The 25726-nt window shown below is 50.0% G+C and overlaps 2 protein-coding genes and 1 long non-coding RNA gene across 7 annotated transcripts; 1 reads left to right on the top strand and 2 right to left on the bottom strand.

Moving 5' to 3' along the window:
* Positions 1 to 1641: 1641 nt before the first annotated feature.
* LOC114681284 (zinc finger protein 621-like) lies at positions 1642 to 12396 on the bottom strand. 4 transcript variants are annotated; one of them, XM_037208048.1, is made up of 6 exons: positions 12114 to 12124; positions 11712 to 11789; positions 9896 to 10045; positions 6830 to 6956; positions 6177 to 6284; positions 1642 to 5001 (listed from the first exon to the last, which is right to left on the bottom strand). In XM_037208048.1, the coding sequence occupies exons 3-6, from the start codon at positions 9914 to 9916 to the stop codon at positions 4001 to 4003; spliced, it is 1257 nt and encodes a 418-aa protein (XP_037063943.1). In that variant the 5' UTR covers positions 9917 to 10045; positions 11712 to 11789; positions 12114 to 12124; the 3' UTR covers positions 1642 to 4000. The 4 variants fall into 4 exon arrangements, with proteins under 4 accessions (XP_037063943.1, XP_037063942.1, XP_037063941.1 ...); XM_037208047.1 differs by lacking the exon at positions 12114 to 12124 and adding an exon at positions 11988 to 11997; XM_037208046.1 differs by lacking the exon at positions 9896 to 10045 and having other exon boundaries at positions 12114 to 12396.
* Positions 12397 to 15152: 2756 nt separating this feature from the next.
* On the bottom strand, positions 15153 to 21056 carry Rpl14 (ribosomal protein L14). The gene is made up of 6 exons (XM_028854714.2): positions 20979 to 21056; positions 17800 to 17901; positions 17124 to 17218; positions 16028 to 16127; positions 15882 to 15935; positions 15153 to 15493 (listed from the first exon to the last, which is right to left on the bottom strand). Exons 1-6 carry the CDS (start codon positions 20979 to 20981, stop codon positions 15194 to 15196), a joined length of 654 nt encoding a protein of 217 aa, XP_028710547.1. The 5' UTR covers positions 20982 to 21056; the 3' UTR covers positions 15153 to 15193.
* LOC114681274 lies at positions 20993 to 25181 on the top strand. Of its 2 annotated transcripts, none has more exons than XR_003732882.2 (3): positions 20993 to 21111; positions 23319 to 23415; positions 24447 to 25181. It is a non-coding gene; the product is annotated as an uncharacterized LOC114681274 (long non-coding RNA). The 2 variants fall into 2 exon arrangements; XR_005092051.1 differs by lacking the exon at positions 20993 to 21111 and adding an exon at positions 21116 to 21175.
* Positions 25182 to 25726: the final 545 nt, after the last annotated feature.

Here is a 25726-nt window from a genome sequence, read left to right as displayed (position 1 = left end):
TTGGTGAAGAACAGGATATTACCAGGCCATCTCCTGTAAGATGACTTGTTGGCCCCAGCACACTGGCTCAGCATAGAAAAGCACCAGGCACTCAAGCTGAACGACTGGAATTCAGTCCCCAGCAGCCACGTGAAAAGCCAAGAGAGCAACGCACATCTGGAGCCCTACATTCCTACTGCGAGACGTGAGGCAAGAGAACCACGCACCTCATGTAAACAGCGCAGGCGCAGAAACGACACGAGAGACCCCAGGTCAAAAAAGGAGTAAGGAGAGAACTGACCCCCAAAGCTGTCCTCTGACCTCCACATATGCACCACGGCATATGTGTGTCACACACACACACACACACACACACAGGTATTAATTACAAAACGAAACATAATTGAGACAGAGAAACTTGGAGAACACATTAACCAAATGGTCCCTATCCATCTCATCACTGATGGAATAAACCCACAATATATGCCTTAAGATAAGACAGATGCTGTATCCATCAATGTTTCTGGAGCTATAATAAAAGGAGTATTTGACTCATAGTTCTGGAGGCCGCTGGTCTGGCCTGTGGTGGAGGCCACCTTGGTCACACAGAACAGGGCGTCAGGCAGGAAGCCACAGGAAAGAGAGGAACTTACTCTCACAAGAACTCGCTCCTTGCACAGTAACCCCTCCAGAAGGCAGTGGCCCTACCTAACACACACTGGAAACAAGCTCTGGGGACACAGGCAAACCAAACATAACCCACAGTGGACATGTACCACTTCTGCAATATACATATGAAACATCAATTCAATGATGAGAAGAAAACCTAAGTTCGATAACAGTAGTGGAAAAGTCAAAGACCACAGGTTACATTGTCCTGTGTAGAGGTTTAAAAAAACCAACCAAACAAACAAAAAACAGTGCCAGTGGATCAAGGTTGGACCTCCTGAGCTGATGCATTGAAGCTGCATTAAGAAAATCTTCCTGGCTCAGCCCACGTTGGTGTCTGGGGCACAGAGAGAAGGAACATCAAACTGTCCTGGAGTCTGTGTCCAGCCGAACAAATCATGACTCACATCATCTTGTTTCCACGGGACATCTGTCAATTCAGAATGAAAGACACCCTGCTTCGTCTACTCTTCTTAGAAATGTAACTTCCTCAAGATCTGGGCAAAGGTAAAACAGAGCTGTAAATGACGCCAGATTCTGCCCTTCTCTAAGCTGGCTGACTCCCACACTCTGCGCCCCTCCCACCCCATACAGAGCATCTCCATACATTCGTTTAAAAAATGCTATTGTTATTAAATTTCAGTCATTTCCCCTATTCTTTTTTTTTTTTTTTTTAAGATTTATTATGTATACAGTGTTCTATCTGCATGTATTCCTGCAGGCCAGAAGAGGGCACCAGATCTCATTACAGATGGTTGTGAGCCACCATGTGGTTGCTGGGAATTGAACTCAGGACCTCTGGAAGAGCAGTCAGTGCTCTTAACCTCTGAGCCATCTCTCCAGCCCTCATTTCCCCTATTCTTTAAAGAAGTTTTATTACATTTTATTTATTTAGATTTATTTATTATCAGACATCTGCCTCTGCCTCATGAGTACTGAGACTAAAGGCATGCGCCACCACATCCCAGCCATTTTAGTGTGCAGTGTGTGTGAGTGTGTGTGTGTGTGTGTGTGTGTGTGTGTGTGTGTGTGTGTGTGTGTGTGTGGCTGGGGTTCCCTTTCCCCACGGGGATCCCGGGGTGAACTTGGTCCGGCAGAATGACGGCAGGCTCCTTTACCCACTGAGTCGTCTCACCGGCCCCACAGCACCAGCGGGCTTGTGTTACATCTCGGAAAATCCCCATTCTGGGGACATTGTCCATCTAGTTCCACAGGGGAGCGTTGGCAAAAGTCAGTAACAAACTTCAACCCCAGAGCTGCCCTGGGCTACAGCACCAGCAGAGAGGAGGCCAGCCAAGGACGTACAGGAAGATGAGCACAACAGACACCAGAGAAAGCTCCGAGGTTTCTGGTGGCCCGTAAGGCTGCATGCACACTGCGCATGCCCAGAAAAGGTCTGAAGCACTCCAAGCAGGTCTGGGATCGCTACAGGCTCCACAGGCTCCGATACAAGCCAAGACAGACTTAGAAACTACAAGTGGTCATGCCCATGTCCCTTACCAAAACGGCTTCCCAGGAGCCCACAGGCACATCTCACCAAGCGGGTACCTGGGAGCATCAGACACCCTAAACCAGGAATTTATGGAATTGAGTCAGAAAACTACTTTTTTTCTCCTTTTTTTGCAAGCACACCAGAGACTTGGAAGTTTAAATACGGATATAAAAGTTTCTTTACCCACTGCTTCTGACAAGTGTCTAGATATGAATGACCATAAAGAACAAAGGGGCAGGTCCACCAATGTCCAGGAAGGTCATGAAAGGGAGTAAACATATAGCCATTCTTTACCAGTCCCCTTTCCTGGGCCCTGTTCACGGTAGTACAGGTTTCTCTTAAAGGCCAACACACAGAACTCAAGGCACACTTCACTGAGATTCCACACAAGCAGCCGGATTTATTCCAGCGTGGCTTTGTATTGTTGGGCGCACTCCCCAGTTCTCCACCGAACTCCTGCTCCCTGGAGGGTCCACACAGTGGAAGCTGGTACCGGGGGTGGGGAGGCGGCTCTGTTGGTAAAGTGCCTGCCTTACAGGAGGATCATGGGAGATTGATCCCCAGGGCCCGCCAAAATAAATACGTGATAAACAAACAAAGCGAGCCAGGTGTGGCGGCCTGTGCTTGTAGTTCCAGGGCTGAGAAGGCAGAAGCAAGAACCTGGGGCTTCATAGCCATCCAGTCAAGTGGTGAGCACCAGGCCAGAGACCCTGGCTCCAAAGAAGTGGGCAAGGGCACTCGAGGTTGGCAGTTCTCTGGCCTCTAACACACGTGCAACATATCCACGCACATCTACACAGGTGCATGTATATGAACATGCACAAACACTTATGTAATTTTTACAAACCAATTTTTCTCTAGGAAAAGTTAGTACAACAGATACAATAGACACTAAGACATTTCTGCATATTTATTTATGAAAACAAAAGCTGGAGAGAAACAGCTAGACATAAGGCACAAAACCAAAGGAAGAGCCTTTCTATGTAAAGACAGGACTGCACACAATGGTATCGCAGGCGTTACTGCACCCCTGAATTCTCACCGTCATTGCAGGGGGTCCTCAAAACCTCTGAGAGGCAGCACATGGCCAGTGGTGCCCGCACCCCCACATTATCGCCACTGCAGCACTGAAGACTGCAGTCGGGCTGGAGAGACAGCCCAGCAGTTAAAGGCACCTGCTGTTCTTCCTGGATCCCCAAGTTCAGTCGCCAGCACCCATATCAGGCTGTTTACAGCTACCTGTAAATGGGGGCTTGACCCCTACTTCTGGCCTCTGAGGACACCTGCGTGCACACGCACGTGCACACATAAAAACAAAACTGAGAAAAACTTGAAAAAAATAATCTGTATTAAATTCTAAAATGCATTATCAGAAGCTCATTCCAATTCTCTACTCCTGCATGTGTTACATGTCTCCTAGCATGCTTCTTCCTCGTGTGTGTGTGTGTGTGTGTGTGTGTGTGTGTGTGTGTGTGTGTGTAAGGTGGCACTTGTGCCAGGGTGCCCATGTGGAGGCTTAGAGGAAAACTTGAGAAGTCCATTCTCTCCTTCTGCTGTGTGGATCCCAAGGAATGGAACTCAGGCCGTATGGCCTGGTGACAAGCCATCTCACAGGTCCCCAGGCAGGTTGCTTCTATCACAACAGGCCAGTCAGGGTTCCCAATCAACCTGCCAGCTCTCTAAGTGCAGCAGACCACAGTGCAGACCCAGCCATTGCTGTGAGTCCGCAGGGTCAGTGCTCTGGTCTCTACCCACGCAGTCCTCAAGTGGATTCATCAAGAAGAGTTTACGTGGCACCAGCTGCTGGTGGAAGGACCCAGGAAAGTGCTAAGATGAAGCTGCAGAGGGCCGAGAAGGAATTCAACCCGGGGAAGTCTTCACTGCAGGAGGAAGGCCCTGGAAGACGAGCGTTATCTGGGCAGATGAGGAGGGTCCTCCAGATGCGGGCAGCAGCATGAGCAAAGGGCTGGAAGTCTGAACCAGCACAGCTGGAGGAAAGGCCAGGGGCGGCACAGCTGCAGGAGAAGCACCTGGCCCCTGCAAAGGAGCCCGAGCTAAGGCTGGATCACCCCGAGTCGGCTTCGTCTCCACGGAGTGCAGTTTCCGATGCTGAGCGAAACTCCTGTACCACTTGAAAGCCTTCCCACACACCTTGCACGCGTACGGCTTCTCCCCAGTGTGCACTATCTGGTGCTGAAGGGAAGCCACTTTGTGCGAGAAGGCCTTGCCACACTGCAGGCACTGGTAAGGCTTCTCGCCTGTGTGGACTCGCCGGTGGATGAGTAACTGGGACCTGTAGCCAAACACTTTGCAGCACTCCTGGCACTGGAAGAGGCTCTCCCCCGTGTGCAGCCTCCGGTGCTGGAAGAAGGACGAGCTCCTCCCGAAGGCCCTGCCGCACTCCTGGCAGACATAGGGCTTCTCTCTGCTGTGGACCATCTGGTGCTGGGTTAAGGATCTGTTGGAACTCAGACATTTGCCACACTGCTTGCATTCGTAGGGCCCCTCGCCAAGGTGATTCTTCTCGTGGATGACGCATTCATAGCTGAACTTGAATGCTTTGCCACACTCTTTACATTTGAAGGGCTTTTCCCCAGTGTGACTCAGCTGGTGGCGAAGCAGCTTGGAGTTGAACCTGAAGATCTTGCCACATTCTTTGCATTCATAGCACTTCATGCCTCCTCGATGGACCAGCTTTGGTTTGGAACTGAACATCTGCCTCACTGTCCTGCTGTCCTCACTGGCACAGTGCTGTGCATCCGTTCTGAGCACCCTCCCCCTGGGCACCCTGCAGGCTGCTCTCTCTCCAGAGATCTCCTGCTTCAAAGAGGGCTCTTCATCCTTGGTCCAAGACTCAGCATCTAACCAATTCAAGCACAAGAATGGCAGTCCTTAGCCAGTGTCCAGGGGGAAAGCGGGACGCGTAAATAATCTCCCTGGCAGGGTGATTTTGAGAGACACCCCTTTGAAATGGCTACGAGATCCGACAGGAGAGATGGGAGGGGCTGGGGAGATGGATCCGCGGTTAAAAGCACCTGCGGTTCCTCCAGAGAACCCAAGTTCAGTTCCCAGCACCCACGTCAGGTAGCTCATAACTGGACCCTGCCATCACCCAGCATGTGGCATGTGCTTAAAACACACACACATACACACAACAAAATGAAAATAAATGTTTAGAAATTAAAAGAGAAAGAGAGGATGAGAGACAGTAAACCCTACTGATAAACAATGGAGAAAACACTAGAAGCAGCCAGGACAGGGTGGCCAGGATCTGCCCCCACAGAAGGGACGGAAAGTGAGCTATGGCAAGGAAAATGGGAAGGAAGCAGGCAACGGGGAAAGGGGGCAGGGGAGGAGGGGGGAGGAGCGGAAGAGGGGTCACCATAAGCACACAAACCACCTGAATAGACAGAAAAGCTGGATGGAGACCAAGGCCCAGAAGAGCAGGAAGAAATAAGAGACTGGGAAAAGCAGGGGCAGGTCATCGTTCTAGGAGGCCTCAGGTGGAGAAATACAACTCCCAGCACCAACAGACCAGATACTCTCCAAATGAAGGAAAGCACCCCAAATTCTAAGTGACACCAAATAATCTTGTCTTCAAAAGCCTGCATACTGCTTTGGGAGAAAAGCGATTTCTCTTGGAAAGGCAGCTGAACACATGCTGGCCCGCCAGTTGTGAGTCTGTGGAATCCCTGACAAGGGGCCTGGGCGTACAAAATCCCAGCATGCACCAGGGGCAAAGCTGGAACTCCAGTCTTCAGGCAGGGAAATCCAGGCTGGGAGAGGTCTAGGGGAGCCGGGAAGTAAGGTGCTGTGTGGGCGGCTATGGAGGGAGGACACCCGCAGCCTGTCCGCTATTGCCCCATCTGTGATGAATACAACGCAAAAGAGCACAGCCAGCGGAAGTTTAAAAACAAAGCCCCTCTTTCCACCGCTGACGGCTTAACCCTCACCAGTGGCAAAAATCGGTTTGGCTCACCAGGCCCCCCCCTCACTAGAGCAACGAAACCCTTTCCATAGAGCATCGAGGACTTACCAGGACTGCAGGCTCTTAGGCACTCTGAGGCCCAGGGATCTGTGGCCCAGGGCGCTTCTCCTCTCTCCAGCTGGGAGACGAGAATGGGTTTGGGAGGTGGGCATTCAACTACAGAAGCAAAGGAGGAAAGATAGGTTGAGGACAGACTGCCTGTCTCAATGGGTTCCTGAGACCTCTATCAGCCCACCTCCGTTCGGGCTTGATCAGGAGAGAAGTGATTCCAGATGACAGAGCAGCACACGGGGGTCTAACCTGGGCTCTATAATACAGCCAGAGGAATATGACTTGTCTCAGAAAGGGACAATGAACTGGGCCTGGGCCTCAAGAGAGGAAGCACCCTCAGCAAGATGCTGGTGCTGCTTCCCTGGGAGGGCCCCTCCACAGTAGGGGGTACCAGTCCTCTACCCCAGGTGGAAAGCTAGACACAGGACTCCTTGGGGTGCCAAGAAGGCTGCCAGCCCTCAAGTAACTGAGACACACCCTCACCTGGGGTAAGAGGGTGTCCAGGTAGAAAACCAGGGTTACCAGAGATGCCCATCAACCTAACTACCTCACCAGGCTGGGGTCTAAGTCCTGACGACAGTCGTCCAACCTCAGGACTTGAGACTTCCCAGACTCCCTGAGGAGGCACCTGGGCTCTGACAAGGTCTTACCCAGAGAAGCCACATGGGCATAGTTCTCCAGCATCACATCCCTGTACAAGGCCCTCTGCGCAGGCTGCAGGCTGTCCCACTGACTCTGTGTGAAGTCCACAGCCACATCCTCAAAGGTCACCAACTCCTGAAACAGCAAACTCCTGGTCAAGCTGGAGTGAGGACAAGGGGGCTCTGAGGAGGCCTCAGGGAAGAGCAGCCAGCACCTCAGCCAGGAGCCAATGCACCAATGTTCCCGCTTTCAAATGGGGAGCCCAGCACTGCGCCAATCTGGGGTCTTCACTGCTATCCCAACCCACGGTCTAATACCCAGGGGGCGCTCTCTTCCTGGTGACCACAGCAACCAGAAGGAATCTATTTCTGGATTTACAGATGGACCCCCAGGGAACTGCCATCCTTGTGTACTCTTGTCTGTTACCTGGGCTTCTTTCTTTCTTTCTTTCTTTCTTTCTTTCTTCTTTCTTTCTTTCCTTCTTTCTTTCTTTCTTTCTTTCTTTCTTTCTTTCTTTCTTTCTTCCTTCCTTCCTTCCTTCCTTCCTTCCTTCCTTCTTTCTTTCTTTCTTTCTTTGCTTCTTTGTTTATTTTGTTTTGTTTTGGGTTTTTTGTTTGTTTTTTGGTTTTTCAAGACAGGGTTTCTCTGTGTAGTTTTGGTGCCTGTCCTGTATCTATCTCCCTCTGTAGACCAGGCTGGCCACGAACTCACAGAGATCCGCCTGGCTCTGCCTCCCGAGTGCGGGGATGAAAGTTGTGCGCCACCACCGCCTAGCTACCTGGTGTTTCTTATGTAAAATAAATTTCTTATTAATACTTTGAGAATTTCATACATGCATTTTTGATGCCTAGAGGACCGGCCTCCAGCAGCTCAGGGCTCAAAGGGAATCCACAGAGTAGGCATGTACTATGACTTTTTTATCTGAGGGGGTTAGGGAAAAAGACACTCACACACTCTCTTGATGGTTTCCTTCAGACCTTTGCTTTATTCTTCTTTTGCATTCTCTATTCTTTATTTTCCTGGTGATTTCCTTCTTTCATTCTTGATGTTTTCCTTCTAACTCTATCTTTATTCTTCCTTATTCTCTCATTCTTTTTTTTTTTTTTTTTTTTTTTTTTTTTGGTTTTTCGAGACAGGGCTTCTCTGTGTAGCCCTTGCTGTCCTGGAACTCACAATGTAGACCAGGCTGGCCTTGAACTCACAGAGATCCACCTGCCTCTGCTTAGAGTGCTGGGATTAAAGGCGTGTGCCACCACCACCCAGCTAGTCTCTTATTCTTGATGTTTTCCTTCTCTCGTTATTGATGCTTTTCTTTAACTCTTTCTAACTCTATCTTTACGACACCTTATACACCTCAGCAAAATCTTTCAGGCAATATAGAAATTTCAAGTGAATGATTACAATAAATACAAGTAAAAAATATCATGTTTTCCATATCCCTTACATGATTAAACATTTTATGCATTACAGGTGAAAAACAAATTATCCCAAGAACTCATGTACATTCATACCCAAGCAACTTGTTACAGATTAACAGTGTGTAAGCAAGCAAGATATTCTTTTACTGGCACACTGTGTTTTGCGGTTATAAAGAAAGGACCAATCACTTTATTATGTGTCTTGAAAGGTAATCTTATAAGGAATATTAAAGGAATCACAAACCTAAATTTTTATACATGAAAAACAATCAATCAGCTCTACTTTAAATCTTTAGGGTGCATACCACTCATCAATAGTTTTTTAAATCAGGAAATTGAGGGCAGAAATGGGTATAAGGAATTAATCATCTTTGATCACCAACAAATCCTAGCAAGAAAGGCATATCAGCTAATGATAATCGGACTGCTTTGTTCTTGTTCCCTTATCTTAATGAGTTCCTCACTGGCAGGGCGGTGGTGGCACACGCCTTTAATCCCAGCACTCGGGAGGCAGAGCCAGGTGGATCTTTGTAAGTTCAAGGCCAGCCTGGTCTACAGAGCAAGATCCAGGACAGGCTCCAAAACTACACAGAGAAACCCTGTCTCGGAAAAAAAGAGTCCCACAGTCAACTACGCACCTTTCTAAAACTTTAGATTGTCTTCTTGGGTTTTTCACCTCACAGTTATTTAACAAAAACATCTTAGTTTAACTTTAAGTTATTTTCAAAGCTTTGTTTCAGCTATGGTGCACTCTGAAACCTGTGAACACCCAATATTAAGATTAAGAGAATTTAAACTAGCTGGACTACTGGAACTCAACTGTTTTTCTTAATCATTAACCTAAGCCACAGTCTATATGGCTCCTCAGTAGAAACTCATATGTCCTAGCTGTGTGACTTCCTTGTTTTATTTTTAATTATCAAAACTCTACTTAAACTAACATTATTATTAATTAGACAGTATAGCTTAGGAAGAAATAATCTTCATAATAATCCACAGGTAAAAAGTCCCAGTAGAATGGGATGTTTCCATGAGATAAACACATTCTATTAAAGGCAGTGGGGACCTCCCCACACCCATTCACACCATACCAGATACCAGAGAAAAGGCACAGCAGAGGCAAAAGGCATCTGGAGTCTGTGGTCTCGGGGCCTTGCCTATCTGAGATTCACCCATCAGGGATTCACCCCCTAGTGGGTTGGCACCCTGAAGCCAGCTGCCACCTGCTGCTCCTGACATGGCCACCAGCAATGCATACCATGTATTTTGATCATATTCACTCCTCAGTCCTCCCCTGACGCCTCCTAGACCCACTCCTCACCCCTACCTCAACCCACGTCTTATCATGTACGTGTATTTCCCTCCAAGTCTATTCTGTGTTGCTCGTGTGTTCTCGGTGTGGTTGATTATCAGGGGCCACGCCCTTGAAGAAACGGATACTCCCTCCCCCAGAAAGCACCATCTGTTCACAGGTCCTCAGCTAGGGGTCGGGGAGCTCATGAGCGTCTCCCTCCTCCATGCTAAATGGCTGACTGGCTTGAGATCTTGTGCAGGTCTCATGTGGGTCACTAAAGCTGTCACGGGTTCACCACTACAGTGGCTCTGTCATATCCAAAAGAGTGTTTCACCCTGGTTCCCCCGACCTCTGGTTCTTACAATCTTTCCACACTCTTCCATGATGGTCCCTGAATCCTGAATGTGAGCTGGATGTCCCAAAGCTGAGCTTGGACCGGTCGTGAACTCCTGCACTCACCGCCACTGCCTCACAAAGCACTTCCTCAGATACAGTCCGAGTGCTGCACTAATCTGTGGGCAGAGATATATACATTTAGAGGGCAGTTTCACTCTGGTGAGGCTCATCCCCTGGGTCTGTGGCCAGGTATGTGGTACTAGGCATGTGTTTCCTCCTGTGGAGCAACCCTTAGAGCCAATCAGAAAGCAGTTGGTTGCCCCCGCCGCCGCCGCCCCCCCCATCCCATCACTCCACTGCTGCAGCCATGGCATATCTTGCCATGCTGATCATTACTGTAGCTCACAACTGGGTAAGACTGTTGATGACCACACCCCCTACCCCAAGCATCCTGCATAGTACCTTCTGGTACCCAGGAAACCAGCCAGCAGGAAGTAAGCTTCCTGATCAGTACCACCTTGATCTGTTCATGCCCTGTGACCGAAGGTGCCGCTGTTCTTCTATAGGATTAATTACAGTTGGCTATCACTACCCTGACTCCGCCCACTACCCTTAGGAACTCAGCCTCACTTGTTTCTCCCCAGCTTCTTTTCAGATTCCCCAGACCCACCACTGTGGAGCAAAATGACATCAGAAAAGCCACTGCTTTGCAAACGGCATTTTCGGGCCTTGAGAGAAAACCGGCTCTCTTCAAAAAAGTGTGTGTGTTCTGCTTCCTTGGGACAACAGCTGTATAAGTGTGGGTCTGACCCCAATGGTGTCACACAACTAAATCTGAGTCACAAAACAGCAACAGCAAACATTTCCTGAATTCGGTGACCAAAACATTAATATTAAATCAAACACGTAACGAGCCCAAGGTTTTCCCACACGTTGTAATGCATGACTTCATTGCAGCCTCAGCTGTGAACACGGTGAGTGCACTCGGCATGACAAAAACCCAAAAGCAGACTCAACATTCAAAGTATAGAGAGCACCCACAGGGCACAGCAAACCTCGCTCCCAGCCAATTCCACCTTCCTGAGCCCCTCTCCTCCCCCAGAGCGCTCAGTGGGTAAAGGTACTTGCTGCCAAGCTTGACCACCTGGGTTCCATCCCTTGAACCCACATGGTAGAATTGACTCCTGGAGGTTGTCACCTGACCTCCACACACCCTCTGTGGCACACACACCTGTATACACACACAAATAGGTGTGGGGGGGGAGTTCAAAGAAAACGCACACACACAGAACATTGGTCTCTTGAGGACACATCCACAGTGGATGAAGCAAACTCTTCAATAAGGTTTTGTGGTTTTTATAGATGGATGTGTGATGGGATGCCATACACGTGCAGTACTCCCACACACCAGAAGAGGGCAGCAACTCGCCTGGAAAGGCTGGAGTTACAGGTGACTGAACCAAACTTGTTCCTCTGAAAAGCAGCAAGTACTCTTAAACATCTCTCCAACACAAAGTGCAACTCAGGCTGGCTCCCAACTTCTGACATTCCTGTCTCTGCCTCTTCAGCATACCCTCCTGGCGACGGACACCATAACCAGCTCAGTGAAGAACTTCCAACTCCAGCAAGTGACTCGTTTGCAGACACGATCTGAGCTTCCACACTCGGGGATGTATAGGCGTGGGTATCCTTTTTTCCACTAGTGTCTGCAACGTGAGCCTTATCACTCCCGATACGTATTTCCTCCATCACATATTTACACAGGCTACATACAGCCCGGTCAAAGGAACCCTTCAGGCTTTCGGATAACTGACAGCTAGTCTGAGGAGGAAGCTAACTCACCTGAGGCCAAGCGGTTTGAAGCATGCCTGGTGTCCCTGGCTTCTTGCTCTCTGTCTTCCGGCTTTGGATAAGCGAGACCTTAGAAGCCAAGAGAACAGCAGGAGTGCTAGGGACAATTCCCACCGTGACACCCCCACCCAGGAGCCCTCCTGTCTCCCACGCAGGGCTACCGGGTCTCCACTCTGCAGTTTGCAGTGCGCTCACAGGGCACGTGGGTCTGAGCAAAGGGAGACTGTAAGGACACTGGAATGGCGCCCCGGGGCGCGGGGAACTCACTAAGACGGTCCGCTTGTGGCAGGCTGGGAGCACAGAAGGTCCCGCCGTGACCGGGAACCTCCAGCAGTAAACTGACGATCAACTCGCCGGAACCCTCTACACCCCAGAGCCCGCCACACCACCAACCCGGAAGCACGAGCGCACGCAGGCCCCTCTAGGCCGCCCGGAGGCCTCATCTCGGTGGTACCGCGGCCCCACCACCGGACGTTCTGGCGGAGTAGATGGGTTGCTGTGTGCCTGAGCGCTTGCGCACTTGAGAGGAGCAAACACACCCCTTGGGCTCCGAAGCGTGTGCACTGGGAAGGCCTGAGGGGTAGGTGTTGAGACTCTGGGCGCATGCGCACTGGGACAGCAAGTGGCACACCTTTGCCGGAGGCTCTGCACATAAATTACACAAATTCGCTCTAGCTATTTCTCTGGCACCAATTTTAAATAGCAACATTGGGGGGGGGGACCCACACTTCTACAAATAAAAATTGGACCATCAGTGCAGTTTCTTAGTTCATGTGGCAGGAAAGGATCCCAGCACCTGAGTCCAGAAGGCTCAATTCAGCCCGCGCAAATCTGACGCCCTCTTCTGGGCGACCTGGCACTGCACTCATGAGCACACACCCACACAGACACCTAAGTAACTTTAAAAAGTAGGTTAATGATGGGGTTGGAGAAATGGCTCAGCAGTTAGTAGCACCTGCTCCTGCAAAGGACCAGCGTCCAATTCCAGCACCCACAAGGTGGCTCACAACCATCTGTGACGCCTGTTCCAGGAAACCCAGCGCCCTTTTCTGGCTTCCAGGGACACCAGGAAGGCATGAGGTACACACACTCACACACACACCATTCATATGCATAAAAAATAAACCTTTCTGGGGTTGGGAATTTGGCTCAGTGGTAGAGTGCTTGTCTAGCAAGCACAAGGCCCTGGGTTCGATCCTCAGCTCCAAAAAAACCTTTCTTTAAAATGGTAAAGCAGTAGAAATTATAAGGCAGAAAATTAAAGTTTATTTCTCACTGGGCATGGTGGTATACAGCTGTAATGCCAGAACTTCAAAGGCCTAGGTAGGAATGAGGAGTTCATGGCTAGGCTACACAAAACCCTTCCTCAAGCAAACCATTTTATGTTCAAGAAGAAAAAAGCAGGTGTGGTGGTTGAGAGCCTATGCTGAAGACTAAGGCAGGATGTCTGCTAGAGCTCAAGTTGGAAGTCAGAAAAGCAAGCAAAGTGTGAGCCCATTTTCTGAAAGTTAGATGGTCCCCTGCAGTCCCAAGGTTAAGGAATCCTTAATACTCAACCCAGTCTTCATGCCCCTGACAACAAATCACTAAAGATCTGCTCTTGAAACTGCTTGCTCCCAGGCATCTCTTCTCCATGACCACTTATCCCACCTGCCTTGACCTGGGGTTATTCTAAACCCAGTCTGAGGTGCTAATTCCTAGCCACCAGGATCAGTGCAGTAAAGAACTGGCCCCTCCTGCAAACAGGCAGAGAAGCCAGCCTGAGTATTCGTAGGTATCTGCTCTGGTGCAGGAATCAACCTGCTCCTTCGTAACAAATCATTTGGTAGTTGAAAGCAATACACACCCCTTCCCTGCCCTCAGTGTGTACATCAGGAATCCTGTAATGGCACGGCTGGAGATTCCGGTTCCATGTTGTCCACTTTCCCACAACCCTTCACAGCGGACCCCTGCCCTACTGTTTAAGGCAACTCCGTGGAGTTAGTTATCCACTATACTTCCCTGCCTGCAATGCTCTGAAGAGGATACCATTTCACAGCCAGATCTGTTTTTCTACTCAATTCCGTGGGGTGTGCTCAGAGCAATCATGATGGCTGAGACTGGAGAATCATAGTACTAACCTCAATTCTACTTTCTATCCATGTTCTAACTCTTCTCCCCATAATCTTCAACCCTAGACACATACACTCCAATAGGATCCTATGAATTGAGCTGGTCTTTTCTCTAGGCCATCAACCGTCCTGATTAGCAGCTAGCCCTAATGTGCACTCCAAAGTGCCTAGACAGGAGCATCTTCACGGTCTTCCCCATCTGAAAGCCAATCAGAGCTGGCTAACCCCAACTGCCACTTTTATAACATGGCCTACCTCATAGTTCCACTTGTCACTTTTTGGGATGCTAAGTCTCAGTGTGTAGCCCTGGCTGGCCCATGAGAGGGCTTCCTGCCTCTGTCTAGCTTATACTCTTTTCTTTCCTTTGCCTTTTCAAGATGGGGTTTCAGCTGGGCAGTGGTGATGCACACCTTTAATCCCTGCAGAGGCAGGTGGATCTCTGAGTTGAGGCCAGCCTAGTATACAGGGCAAGTTCCAGACATCCATGGCTCCACAGAGAAACCCTGACTTGAAAACAAACTGTCCTGAAACTCACTCTGTAGACCAGGCTGGCCTCAAACACAAGAGATCTGCCTGCCTGAGCACTGGGAATTAAAGGTGTGCACCACCACCAAGCTCATGCCCCTTTCTTAAAAGGCTACTCAAACTGCACCAAATTGCACCATTTCCTAGGTGCACCCTGGGATCTGCCACCTCATGCAGTGGAACCAGAGCCCTCAAAAGCTGCTTAAAATGGCACAACTACCCTCTTACCCCAAGTCATTTACAACTTGTATTCCAGTACCCCACTCTGCCTAGGTGTAAACACTGGAGAACAGACTGAAAAGCCCCCAGCCTGCTATAAATAATCCTACAAATGACCTACCCACTTCTCCTACAAATGACTTTCTGCGGATGCTTTTCTGGATTCCATGTCCTGCTTTTACAATGATCAAGCTTCCCTAGCAACTTTCCTAGAAATATGCAACTTTCCTAGAAATATCCAAAATTATCAAAATCCCGCAATGAGAAGGGAAGAACCCTCCCACCCCCAAATAGGCAGGAACAAACTCTACCACTAAGCTATGACCCAGCCCCACTAGCTCTAGAGAATCTTACTAGACTGACTCAAAGTGATGGAAGTCCACCTGTTGGTGAGAAATAATTTTTATGTACAAGGGACAGCCACAGTTCTGTCATAGTACCTGTGTATTCAGGTTCAGTGTGACTGTGGCTGTATGCTCTTAAGGCCTGGGTGGAGTGAGTTTAACTGATCCTATTTACAACCCCAACCTGTCTTCCAATACCCACTCAGCGACAAGCTTTGAGTCCACACGAGATCTGCCAACATGTCAAAAAGAACCTTTATTCCTTTGCACAGTTTCATGCTTTCTTGCCAGCTGCCTTTGAAGCAGGTGCTTTCTGGGCTGGGGTCTTCTGAGCCTTCTGACCTTTAGCAGGAGGAGCTGCCTTCTGGCCTGCAGCCTTCTGGCCGGCAGCCTTCTGGGCTGCAGCCTTCTTGCCTGGTCCTGTGGCCTTCTTGGCTGGAACTTTAGCTGCAGCTGCCGCTGCCGCCGCAGCTGCAGCAATGGCAGCCTTAGCAACAGGTGCTTTTTTGGGAGAAGCTTTCAGGAGAGCAGCTCTTTGAAGTTTCTTCACTTCAGTCTTGATTATTCTGTTCCTCTGGGGGGGGGGCACAAACGAGAGCATTCAGGGCAGGCATGCACACAACTTGCTCTATGCCCACTGTTTAGAAAAGAATTAAAATGCTTCTTCCACATGACTAAATTTAAATAAGGGTACTATTTTACAGTCTTTATTGTGTGTGCATGATGTAAGCACAATTCTGTGGATCAGTTCTCTCCTTCCACCATGTAGTCCCCACACTCAAAGTCAGGTCATAGGCCAGCGCCCTTACCTGAACAGTTTTACCCACTGAGCTCTCTCACTGGCCCCAACTAACAATTTCAGGAACTATGAAATTCAACTGCACAAAGCACCATCAAACAGGGACTGGCCACTGTCTCCTTTCACCCTACACAGAACACAATATGTACGTCTAAAAACTCACCATTTTCTTTGCCTTCATGACTTTGAAACGATCAAAATCTGTCATCTTGGCTTTCTGTTAAAAAATAAATAAAGATGATCTCTCCTGTCATTCATCAGCATTCACCCGACCCCCCCCCCCAGAACTCAAAAGCTTTATGCTATTACCCTTTCTCTGGCATCAATCTTCTTGGCCCATCTTGTGGCTGCCCACTTTGCATTGATATCTGCCTTCTCCCAAGCCTTTCGTACATACTTCTGGCGGGCACTATGAAGAGCAAGACCACGTACGTATTAATGAATGAAATCAGCTCCGTAGCCACACCCCCAAGGACAGCACCACCCTGTCACACCCAACTGTAGCTGTCTTCATAACACACAGGCACACTAGACAACGTCCAAAAAAGTGAATTTCAAAGATAGGGAAAATCGCCTCTGAACACATTTACTACTTACATAGTACACGTGCATAAAACCATGTCTTTTGTAATGAACAAAAGCTGCTCCTTACACCTGTTTATAGTGTGTATATATTACACAATTAACTTGGCCAAGTTCTTACTCACCAAACTCTATCACTGCTGTTACCCTTAGCCTCCCCTGTAACCACTCCAGTGTCTGGTGACTCTAACTACCCACCCTGAACTGCACTTGTCTCCCAAACCACACTGCTGATCTACTGTGGTGGTACACTACAGAGGATGCTTCCGTGCACCAACCACACAGCGAGGCAGGACAGGGTTCTAATTTACATTCCTCCACCCTCCCCAAACACCCCGTTCTGTTGCCTTCATTTCTTATGTTAAATACCTAGTAACCGGCACACCACAAGTCCATCAAATCACTGGCAAGATTTCTGCACTGTCAGGCAGGGCATTGTAGCACACACTACCTCCGTCACCAAGGGAGGCCAAGGCAGGAAGACTGCCAAGTCTGGGCTACACAGCAGAAAGCTACCTCAACACCAAAGCATACACATTAACAACACCACAGGCCGATGTGGTGCTTGCCCAGCACGAATGAAGCAACAGGTACGATTCTGTTCTGCCAACAGCAGCAATAACACAGCAAAGTGACTCTGGGAACAAGAGTAGGCATTCTCATTGAGCTTTGTGAAAACAGAGGAAAGGAAAAGAAAGCAAATATGGACAACTCCCATGATGGTAAAATGACTGGGTGATTTTAAGTAATTAAGGTCTGTTTGCGAACCTTCTGCATTGTCTGTATATTCTCAAGGGGAAAGGGGGACAGAGCAGGGTGTTACCTGTGTGGGAACTTGAGGATGAAGTCAGTGAGCTGCATGCACTTGAAAGGCATGGCCTGCCTCCTCACACGAGTGCAAGGTCCATCCACTAAAGCCTAGAATACAAAACCAAGGATCTCAGGTGGGCACCTCAAAGTCAAGTTGGCTCCAAACTATAAAACTTGCGGGTCCTTTTCAGAACTAAATGTACACTGCTTTTCAAACAAAGCCAACACACTTCCTGTGAGCTCAATGCTCAGTGTCCCCCTTGGTTGTGTTTTGTTCAGACAGGCAGCCCAAGCTGAGGGCCAACTCTTGGTTCCCCTATCTCCACCTCCAGAGGCTAAGACTACAGAAGCCACCACACCTAACAACTTCAGGGCTGGGAATCAACTCCAGGGTCTCAAGCAAGCACTCTACCTACAGAGATTCAGCTCCAGCCCCTCTGAACTCTTTCACCGTTACCTCATTTAAGCTCGCCTGCACTTTGGTCGTGACTAAAACATCTTCCTAGGTGATCTGGTGAGGGGTCATCTAAGATGAGCTAACGCTAATCTGTGCTTTCAGACCCCTGTGTCCAGTGTTTCCTCAAAGGTAAAGCTTTAGCCTAAGGAACCCCACCCGAGGACGCTCTACCATGCCGTCCAACTTACTGCCACGTTAACTAAAAGGTCGTGAAACACTTTCTCACACCTACCCTGTTCTGGTCAATAACATCTACAATCGCCACCAGCTTTCCGGCATGAGGCCCAAAGGAGACGTAGGCCACACGGCCAACCTCCACGAAGCGCCTGAACACCTAAAACAGGAAGAATAGAGGTTGGTTTTAAAAGATTCCAAGTCCGCTGCTTACCGGCATAAGGCTCAGAGCCACCCAGAGGCCGGATCTGCACTTAATATCCAGCCTTTCTTTTCGGCCTAAAATACCCTGTAGCCACTTTCCCACCGTAGCAGTTCCCGGATTTCCTCTTACCCATCCTCGAAACTCCCCCGCCTTCTACGCCCCCTTTAATGTCCGTGTGATAAACTCATTGATCGAGTTTGACCGCCCTCCGGATCACTTTTTCCTGAGTTTTAAAAAGGCCGAGGCCGCAGCCGCGCCGCCGCCGCGGAGCCTCGGGGCCGGCAACTGCCCGCCACTGCGCACGCGTGGCCCAGGCGCCCGGCGGGCCCCCACCGCCGCCCCCCCCCCCGGCGGGGCCCTCCACGCGACCGCGAGCCGCGCTCCCCCAGGGCCGGATTCCACGCCCCGCCGCCCTCCCGCGCGCGGCCTGGGTCACACGGAGCGGTGTAACGATGGTGGGTGCGTGGATTGCGAGGTGTTGGTGGGAGTGCAGTCCGCAATCGGGTTTGGAGTGGTTGTGTGGGGGTGAGCTGGTGATGTGCTGACGGGCGAGAGAACGCTGTGGTCTCTAATGAGAGGAGGCTGTACTGGGTGTGATAAGGGGGACGTATCAGGCGTGGACGACTCTTATGAAGGACGTTGGGCACAGGGAGTATGAGTGTATACTCGCCTTCGCTGAAGTGAGAGATGACTGACTGAAAGAAGTGCAGGGATGTATATACGGGAGTCGCAGAGTTCGCCGAGTAGATGGCCCCAGTGTCACGGCAGTGGTTAGTTGGTACTCTTGGAGCTCCGTTGATGGTCTGCAACAGTATTAGAAAGGCTGATGGCGTTGAGTGCTGGTCGTGTTAGAGGCAGAAGGGATCTCATGGATGTGAAGGTAGAGGGAGTACGTGAGTGGGATATGCTCTGCACTAGGTCCGATACTATATCGGGGCGAGGGAACTGGGCGGTTAGGCGAGCATTTATTACGGAATGGGTGAAATCGCCGAGAATTCTGAGTTGAGGGCTGACATAGGTGGGTGTAGAGGAGATGAATTCTTATCTGAGTAGAGACCCCGCGCTAGTTCTGTCTGCGGGATGGACAGTGGGGTGGTGAGTCGCTGTGGGTATGTGGGCAGTGTAGGGGGTTAGAAGACGGTGCTGTGGGGACGAGACAATGGATTTAGTCAGTGCAGGTTATGTGTAAGGACGAGCCAGGTGATTCCTCTGGCCGAAGGGGCACGGTCCTTGACTAGCCATGGTGACGGAGGGAGCGCCTGCGATGAGCGTCGTATGAGCGGTTGTTATGATCGGTGGTGGTCTCGGGTTTGGGCTCTTCGGTGAACAGGAAGTGCGAGTGGGCTAGAATTGGGGTGTACCGGTAACGATTGTCCAGCAGATGGTGGAGAGGTGCAAGGATGGGGCGGTAGATGGACCTGGCGAGTGTGTTGCTATGCTCTGATGCGGGGCTAGAGGTTGGCTGGTGCGCTGTGTACGATTACCAGGGGTCGGCGATCGGAGATGGTGTGGTACGTGTTGTAGTGTGGCGCGATGCGTAGTGATGGCCTGGGACGGGAATGGCGGGTGAGGACGGGCGGAAGATATGCAGTTCTAGTATGAGGGCAAGTTTTAGGATCGGCTGAACGCGTTGTAAGATCGCAAACTAGTATATGCGCTGACTATCGGTTGGGGGCAGAACAGATGCGATCGTAGCCCGGAGCTGTGGCGTTACTGAGAACCTATGACCTCCGGTGGAGTTAAAAAACAGTAGCTCTCGGAGGAGGCAGTTCGTAAAGTGGTGTCGTTTGCCGTCGTGACCGTCAGCGAGGTGTCGTTTCTCGGGGTTGAAGGGAGTGGCGTTGCTCATATGAAGGACTTGAATCAGCGCCTATAGGTGTTAAGAGCGCGAGCTGAAACTGCTCACTAGTCGAGTGCGGAGTGACAGGAGCGTGGATCAGGAGGTGCGATGTGGGTTCCGTGTGTGCGCGGATGGTCGGAGGGTTGGCGGACACGAAAGGAGCGTGCACGCGGGGAGTGCTAGTGAGCAATCAGCGAAGGTATCATTGATCTTCGAGAGAGCGACCCAAAGTGATGTGTGTCGGAGCCGTGAGGCGGCTGAATAAGCTGACGGGGAGAGGCGAGTTTGCGTGTGTGCGGCCGGGGTTCTCCGTAGAGGGGGGAGGTGATGCATATCGAGTCTACCAGTACGGTGGAGCTGATAGGGTCGATCAATGATCCGGAGTCGCGGCGGGGATGTGGGACGTGAAGTGCTCCGATCCGAGAGGCGAAGAATCGACGGGTTACGTGGAGCTGTCATACGTGTAACGCAGTAAGGGTCGATGTGTCATAGGCGGAAACGGAAGATAGTTACAGATGGGGTTAAGGACTTGGTCGTGGCCCAGCGATATCGAGATCAGTGGGGTGTGAGAGAGGGCGGCTTGGCGAGCAGGACGCTGTGGGAGTTGTGTATGCGGAGAATTGAGCCTTGTCAGATCAGCCTGCTCAGTGACGGATTAAGTCTAGCCTAGGGGTGCTAGGTATCTTCCGCAGAAGAGTGAATTTGAGGTGAGAGGCTGCATCGTGTGGCGTGTGGCCGTCAGGTGTGGTGTCCCGCGATGCGACTGTGCAGACGCGCCTACTAACGGAGCAGCTAGATGGAACGCGGAAGCGTCTGAGTCATTGGTGGCGTTGCGCTGAAAGTGGGCAGTGATTGTGTCGGGCAAAACGATAGGTGAGTTGAGTTCTTTAGATTAGTTTAAGCGTTTGGATGGATGGCCGATCCTGTTGAAGGACTTAAGTGGCCGTGGGAACTGGCGGAGCGAATAGAGGATATTGATGTGGATAGAAGATCTGAGGAGGCGTCGGAGATTAGCGGTGTGGAGGCGAGTGGTCACATCCGTGGCAAGAAGCTAAGCGGGCATGATGTGACTCGGTAGATTAGAGTGGGACGCTCCTAAGATCCGGACCACCCCACGCCGCGGCTCGCCCGCCCGGAGCGGAGGACGAGCGCCAGGACAGCCGCGCTCGGAGCGCCCGGCAGACACACTCACCATGTCGGCGGCGTTCAGCGAGAAGGAAGAGGCCCCGCCCGGCCGTGCGCATGTGTCGGCGGAAGCTCCGCCCCGACGTCCAACGTAGCCACCGATTGGTCGAGGGAGACGTGCGTGCGTTTGCGCATGCTCGGTGGGTAAAAGCATGGCGGTGGCGTCTCCGTTCAGCTTGCATCTTCTCAGACACGTGCAGTGAAGTTGGCATTCTAGTTTTCCTTTTTTGTGTGTCTGGTTTTGTCTGAGACAAGGTCTCTCAGTGTTGGCCTTCCACTCTATATAGTCTAGGCAGGCCCAAATGCTGGCATGACAGGACAGTCACCCCTGAGAACTTTAGGGACAGGAAGGACATAGGGCCTGTGCTTTCTATTCAGACTGTTCGCACCCTACTTGGCCTTTCTTCCTTCCTTTTCTTTTTCTTTCTTTCTTTCTTTTTTTTTTTTTTTTTTTTTTTTTTTTTCGAGACAGGGTTTCTCTGTGTAGCTTTGCGCCTTTCCTGGAATTCACTTGGTAGCCCAGGCTGGCCTCGAACTCACAGAGATCCGCCTGGCTCTGCCTCCCGAGTGCTGGGATTACAGGCGTGTGCCGCCGCCGCCCGGCCACTTTTCTTATGTAAGATCAGCCGAGTGTGGTGGCGCACGCCCTTAATGCCAGCACTCGGAAGGCAGAAGAGAAACAAGAATCCCAGGCCAGTTTCCTCTGCAAACTGAGTTCTGTGACAACCAGGGCTTTATAGTGAGACCCTTGTTTTAAAAAACAAAGATACGGACGCTGGGAACACAAGAAGGCCGTGGTTGGGTCCAGATCCCCAGATCTTAGCATGTCATAATTCCTTCACAAATCTTAGGTTGGGTCATTTGGGAAGAAATCTTCCCCCTCCACCCTTTCGTGTTGTTCCTTTTGCATTTATTTATGTATGCTTGTGTGAGGGTGCGCGTGCCACTGGGCATTCGTATGTGGAGGTCAGTACTTGTGGGAATTGCTTGTCTGCTTCCGCAATGTAGGTCCCTGGGACTGAACTCAGGTTATCAGACCTGGCAGCAAGCCTCTTTACCCACTGGGTCATATCACTGGCCCGAATATATAATTTTCTAAGACATGACAAGAATGGCCATATCACTACTTTTTCTTTCTTTTCTTTTGTTGGTTTGTTTAGATTTTTGTTCGTTTCTTTTGAGACAAGGTCTCTCTATGTAACCCTGGCTATCCTGGAACTAGGTAGACCAGGCTGGTCATGAACTCACAGAAATCCATCTGCCTCTGCCTCCCAAGTGCTATGATTAAAGGCATGGGCCATCACGCCTGACCCTTTTTATTTTTCTAATAGTGCAAACTGGGAACTATAGAAACCTATAAACAAGAAAATGGATAGCTTTTTGGTAGCCTATAACAACAAAGTCTCCGAGACTTTGGAACAATGAGGGTGAAATTCACACAGAGCTCTAAGTGAAGTAAACAGATATGAAAAATATATACTGTATTGTTTTATTTTACATAAAATTCACAACTGGCAAAACCTTGAATGTCAGAAGTGTGGATTGTGGCTCTGGGAGGTAAGAAAAGCCTATAACCACAGGTCAGGAGTTCGAATCTAACACCCCATAAATACGCTGAGTGCGGTGGCTTCCCTATAGTCCTCAGGAGGCCGAGGCAGTCGGATCCCAGAGGTCACTGGCCAAAGAACCTAGCCTACTTGGTAAGATCCAAGTCCCACAACAGACCTTGTCTCAAAAACTAAGTGGAAAGCAATGAGGAAGATGCCTGATGGCAACTGCTGGCTTTCACAGCGATGCACGCACGCACGCACGCGCGCACACACGCAACTGAACACGCAGGTGCACACACGCGGGACACGCGAGGAAAATAACAAAACAAACTAGGGTCAGCCTTGTTTCTCCGAGGTGCAGGCCAGGGTTGCTGGAGGTAGCAGGCGTCTGAGTTTCTGGTCGTGCTGCCCCTCATCCCGCCAGCGCAACACAGGAGGGTTTACTTTGTGCAGACAAGATCTTCCCGTGGTAGCTGTGCCCTTTCTTCTCCAAGCGTGAGAGTTCCTGGCCCTACTGTAACCAGAGAATTATACGCAGGAGGGGAGGGCCGAGATGGTTTGACATCCAGTGGTATAGTGAACGCACTTTGGGAAACACGGTGGAAATCCTTCGGTTTACAGGACTTTTCCTTGACTATGTATGCAGTTGGGTTTTGTCACACCGTTCCCATCCGTTCAGTGTCCTCTCCTACCCACTAGCCTACAGCCGGGACAGCAGAGCCTGGAGTCCAAGGTCCTCCATCATCTCACCCGGACACCCTCCGCTGTTTTAATATTTTGGTTTTTTTTCCTTCCAGTAAGACCAGAGCACATCCTTGAAGGGACGTCTCAAGACCTTTGCCAAGAAGCGTCAGGCTGCTTCAGATTTCTTCCCAGCTCAGTTTCATTGACAAGGTAACTTTTTCCCAGCAAGTGTCACCTTTGCTCTAGTGCAGCAGTTCTGAACCTGTGGGTCGGGACCTCATTGGGATTGAAAGACTCTTTCACAAGGGTCACCATCGGAAAACACAGATATTTACATTACGATTCAGAACAGTAGCAAAATTACACTTATGAAGTAGCAACAAAAATAATGCTATGGTTGGGGTCACCACAACATGAGGAACTACAGCATTAAGAAGGTTGAGAACCTTATGAATCATAATGTAAATATCTGATATGCAAGGTATCTGATATTCAACCCAGACCCCACGACCTACAGGTTGAAAACAGCTGCCCTACAGTGAGACAGTAATCAAGATACCAGCTAGCCCTCTGGAACCAGCTAGCCAGACAGAGCATGCGCAGTCACTGTAAGGAAGAGCATATGAAGTTTACACTGGGAGTCAAGATGGTGGCCGCTGGCTGGGCGGTGGTGCACACCTTTAATCCCAGCACTCGGGAGGCAGAGGCAGGCGGATTTCTGTGAGGTCAAGGCCAGCCTGGGCTACCAAGTGAGTTCCAGGAAAGGTGCAAAGCTACACAGAGAAACCCTGTCTTGAAAAACCAAAAAAAAAAAAAAAAAAAAAAAAAAAAAAAAGATGGTGGCCGCCAAGCTCTGGTTCCTTGGACCTCTGCCCATCAAAAGGCAGGCGAGGGGCTGGAGAGATGGCTTAGTGGAATTCCGTTCCCAGTATCCACATCAGGTAGCCCACAACCACCTGTAACTCCAACCCCAGAGGATCTGATGCTTCTGGCCTCCAGCCACACATACATAAATAAAAATTTAAAAAAAAAAAGGAAGGAAAGGAAGGAAGAAAGAAAGAAAGAAGGAAGGAAAGAAAGAAAGGAAGGAAGGAAGGAAGGAAAAAAAGAAAGAAAGGAAGGAAGAAAGAAAGAGAAAGAGGCTGGCGGGGCTGGCACCAACTACAAGGGAAGCCCCGGGAGCGCTCAGGAGATCTCAGCAGCTGTCCTTGTTATCTGGCCCCATCCCTTGCTTGTTGCAGGTCCAGGTAGAAGACAGCAGGCACCCTGCCCAGCTTATCACAGTCCTGATGCCCAAAGCTTCTGCCAACGGCTGCTCTGGGGGTGTACCCCGGATTTCCTACTCACTGGGGATGGAGGAAATATTTGAAGCCTCAAAGAGAAAAAAAGTCTGTGCCAGAAGTGAGCCCAAAGCTAGCCCGCCCCTGATATGTACTTATTATGAACAGCTGTGCCCACCCATCTGCGCACCGGAAGGTAGAGGCCAGTGCAGACTGCCCAGTTTGCTTTCCAGTGTGGGGAGAAAACACGTGACCAACAGCAACTGTAAGAGCCAAAGTTACATTTTACGTTTTAATTACTGTACCTAAGAGCTCCATACAGAAAAATGCCTCTAACCTGTAAGTCCCTTGTCCAAGGACAGACACTTCCCGAAATGCTAGAGGCTATTGTTTATGGGAGGTAACAAACCACATGTTTTCACTCCCCTAAACAGGTTTGTTTGACTCAACTGCCGCAGATGTGCTTGATCACATGTGTGCGTAGGCAGATTTGTCAGGATATGTGCTTGCCCCTGACTGGACCTGATGGGAAATACAGTGGCCTTTTTTAAGCCTCTGCAAGGCATGACTCTTGGCCATTTTCTGGGAAGCCAGAGATGAACCTGGCTAGAGACTCCATCAACCTGGCCAGTATTGAATTAAAGCTTGCTTCAGATTTGGCTTTAAAATGTGGTAGTGGGGCTGGAGAGATGGCTCAGAGGTTAAGAGCACTGCTTGCTCTTCCAAAGGTCCTGAGTTCAATTCCCAGCAACCACATGGTGGCTCACAACCATCTGTAATGAGATCTGGCGCCCTCTTCTGGCCTGCAGCCATATATGCAGGCAAAACACTGTATACATAATAAATAAATCTTTAAAAAAAAAAAAAATGTGGTAGCGGTCTTTTTCTCGGCCGGTGGGATTAACACAGCTAGAGGAGGAAAGGGTTTATTTGGCTGATACCTTACAGTCCACCTTGAAGGGAAGCAGGGCAGGAACCTGGAGGCTGGAACTGAATCAGATGTTGTAGAGGAATACAACATCATCTTGGCTTGCTCAGTTTGCTTTCTCACACACCCCAGGACCACCTGTCCAGGGGTGAAGCAGTCCCAGTGAGCTGGGCCCTCCTGAATTAACACCGATTAAGAAAATGTTCCACAGACTTGGCTCTTACAGAGCGAGGGTCCCTTTTCCGATGGCCCTAGCTTGTGTCAAGTGGTCAAAAGCAAAACGGTACACTGGGTACCTCCCTCAGTCGTTCTT

Source organism: Peromyscus leucopus, chromosome 7, assembly GCF_004664715.2.
Source record: "Peromyscus leucopus breed LL Stock chromosome 7, UCI_PerLeu_2.1, whole genome shotgun sequence".
NCBI lineage: Eukaryota > Metazoa > Chordata > Mammalia > Rodentia > Cricetidae > Peromyscus > Peromyscus leucopus.
Note: the sequence above shows the minus strand (reverse complement) of the source record. Positions and strands in the feature narration are given on the sequence as shown.

What these genes read in the sequence shown, in the direction of transcription:
- LOC114681284 (XM_037208046.1), bottom strand. Translation starts at nt 11,735, where the DNA reads ATGCTTCAAACCGCTTGGCCTCAG. An exon ending in TGCCCATGTGGCTTCTCTGG is followed by an intron (nt 6,285 to 6,829) that starts GTAAGACCTTGT and finishes TTGCTTCTGTAG; the next exon opens with TTGAATGCCCACCTCCCAAA. An exon ending in CCTAAGAGCCTGCAGTCCTG is followed by an intron (nt 5,002 to 6,176) that starts GTAAGTCCTCGA and finishes TGAATTGGTTAG; the next exon opens with ATGCTGAGTCTTGGACCAAG.
- Rpl14 (XM_028854714.2), bottom strand. An exon ending in ATGTTATTGACCAGAACAGG is followed by an intron (nt 17,219 to 17,799) that starts GTAGGTGTGAGA and finishes TTTGTATTCTAG; the next exon opens with GCTTTAGTGGATGGACCTTG. An exon ending in ATCCTCAAGTTCCCACACAG is followed by an intron (nt 16,128 to 17,123) that starts GTAACACCCTGC and finishes TGCTCTTCATAG; the next exon opens with TGCCCGCCAGAAGTATGTAC.